The sequence below is a fragment of the Camellia sinensis genome, chromosome 12 (genome assembly GCF_055761805.1).
Source record: "Camellia sinensis isolate YWXY chromosome 12, ASM5576180v1, whole genome shotgun sequence".
NCBI lineage: Eukaryota > Viridiplantae > Streptophyta > Magnoliopsida > Ericales > Theaceae > Camellia > Camellia sinensis.
Window position 1 is genome coordinate 23,692,554 of NC_138972.1, and position 2,696 is coordinate 23,695,249.

Genomic DNA, 2,696 nt, shown 5'->3' on the forward strand with positions numbered 1-2,696 from the left:
GCTACCATTAATACAAATGGAGAAAGAGGGGTTGGTCATGCAGGCCTTAATCCAAGAAATCATCAAAGGAGGAAAGTCCATAACAGATAAAATATCAAGAATAAACTCCCATCTAACATTGTCATAAGCTTTCATAATGTCCACTTTCAAGGAACATCTAGGAGAGTTAGAGCTCCTATGGTACCCTCTCATGATTTCTTGGGACAAGAAGATATTATGAGAAATTTTTCTACCTTGGACAAAGGCAGACTGCACAGGATCAATAAGGTCTGGAAGAACAAGCTTAACCCTATTAGCAATGATTCTCGCAATGCACTTATAGATGGTATTACAGCACGAGATGGGTCTATAGTCCCCAACCTTAGAAGGATTAGGGATCTTAGGAATAAGAGCAATGATCATATTGTTAATATCATAAAGGAGTTTCCCAGTTTCGAAAAGGGATCAAATAGCTAGAGTTACCTCCTTGCCCACAATACCTCAATAGCTCTTTAAAAAACCCGCAGAATAACCATCAGGGCCCGGAGCCTTATTAGCCTTAAGAGACCAAAGGACCTCCTTAATCTCATCATCAGACACATGCCTAGCAAGCATAACCGATTGAGATAAAGAAACTTTGGTTTTAACCAAAGCCTTTATCCAATCAAGGCCATTATAATGATCCACAAAAGGGGAACCAAACAGGTTGGTATAAAACTGGACAAAGGTATTATGAATATCACTGCTATCGGAATAACGAGTGCCATCCCCCATGTCAACACTAAGAATTTTCCCTCTGTTAATGTTATTCCTCACAGATCTAAAGAAGAAGACACTGTTACTGACTCCTAGCCCAAGCCATTGGATTCTAGACTTTTGAAGAGCAAGGCTCTCCTCCACTTTGCTAAGGTCACAATACTTCTTATACTCCTCCCTCTCCTGAGTCTGATGGGCACCATTCAAGGGATGTTTATCAAGTTTAACTTGAACCAAATCAAAACTAGCCTTCGAGATCCGAACTCTAATAGAAATATCACTAAAATCTTTCTTGTTCAGCAGCTTAAGAGCGAGTTTAAGATTTTTCAATTTCTGACACACCCTAAACATAGGAACCCCTCTCACGTACTGGACCCAAGAAGCATTCATAGTAGACAGGAAATCTGGGTGACTAGCCCAAAAGTCAAAGTATTTGAAAGGCTTTTTAAAGGAAGACAACGTACCACTGACATTCACCACTACAAGAGAGTGGTCAGAGATACCAGAAGGAAGAAAAGAAGCAGAAGACTCAGGGAACTTAGCTAACCAGGAATCATTAACAAGCACTCTATTGATCTTAGTAGCAATATAAGCCCCAACCTCTCTCTTATTAGCCCAAGTAAACTGACAACCCCCATAAGAAAGATCCGTCAACTCCGAAGAATTGATATAACAGTTGAATTCCTCATTATCATTAGACCAAGACAAAGAGGCCCCTACTTTTTCCTGAGGGTGACAGATAGCATTAAAATCCCCCAGGAAAGAGCACATGAAATTGGACTTAGAGTGGGATATCCGAGACATTTCTTCAAAAAAGATTTTCCTCAAAGAGTGTTTATTTTCCACATACACAAACGTAGCAAAGAAACATTCATTTGTGGCCAAAACTTGGATTTCACAAAAAAATATGCTGGTTGGACATCAAAACCAAATTAATATTACACACCTCATTATCCCAGCACACACCCTACCCGTTTCAGTTGGTTGTGAGTTAGACAAAAAGGACCAATTACCAAAACAATTCTTAAAAACCTTTATTTCATTACAATGTTTGATTTTGGTTTCCAAAACACCAATAACAGAAATATTTTCATTCAGCACAAGATTTTTAATTTCTTTTTGTTTAGAAGGTTCATTCAACCCCCTAACATTCCAAGAAGCAATTTTAAAAGTCATTGGAAACTTACACAAAAACATGGTACCCACAACCAACCAAAAAGGTTACTTTTTCTTTTTCCTCTAGCTACTGCTACCTTTGCCAGAGGACTTACCCTTATGCACTGGAGGTGTCTTGTTACCTTGAACTGCAACCTGAGTTTTATCTCTTGCCGACGAGACATCAGCTGTTATAGTCTCCAAGTACTCAGCCGCATTTGGAAAAATTTGCTTTGTAAGTTCCATCACACTGTCCTTAAACAAGTGCACATCATTGGATTCTGACCCAACAACTTCCACTAATTGGCTTGATTCCTCCTCAGAGGTAGAACTTTCCACCACTAGGGTTGGTGGGACTTCATTCCCTGGACTACCACCTTCTGGAGTTGGCTGAATAGGAACTAAAGGAATAGGATCTGGTGGCACATTAGGAGCTAAAGGTATAGGAATAGGGTCAGGTTCACCCATCTTCCTTTTCCCCTTGGCATTGACTGTAGTCCAACCCTCCTCCTGCTCAAAACTAACTTCCTCAGTCTGCTTCTGTAGAGAAATAAGATGGGCCACCTGTTTAGATATACACTTCTCTATTTCATGCCTGAAGATCTGACAATGCTTGCAGATAGAAGGCAAACCCTGATATTCAACACGAATAAGAATTGCTTCCTCCTCACACTTGATCTGGAAATACCTAGCCAGATTAGAAGTTGCCTTTATTTCAATGCAAATTCTCGCAAAAGCCACCCTAGTCCCTCTTGCCGTAAGCTGGTCCATAAAGAGAGGAGTACCTATGGCACTAGCTATCCTGC

General features: G+C 40.2%; 1 protein-coding gene across 1 annotated transcript; it reads right to left on the bottom strand.

Moving 5' to 3' along the window:
- Positions 1–480: 480 nt before the first annotated feature.
- Positions 481–1,539, bottom strand: LOC145803440 (uncharacterized). Its single transcript, XM_082896711.1, has one exon. The coding sequence runs from the start codon at positions 1,537–1,539 to the stop codon at positions 481–483; it is 1,059 nt and encodes a 352-aa protein (XP_082752837.1).
- Between the last annotated feature and the right edge of the window lie 1,157 nt (positions 1,540–2,696).

Bases quoted from the DNA above. Each gene is read 5' to 3' on its own strand.
- LOC145803440 (XM_082896711.1), bottom strand. From the start codon at position 1,539: ATGTCTCGGATATCCCACTCTAAGTCCAATTTCATGTGCTCTTTCCTG.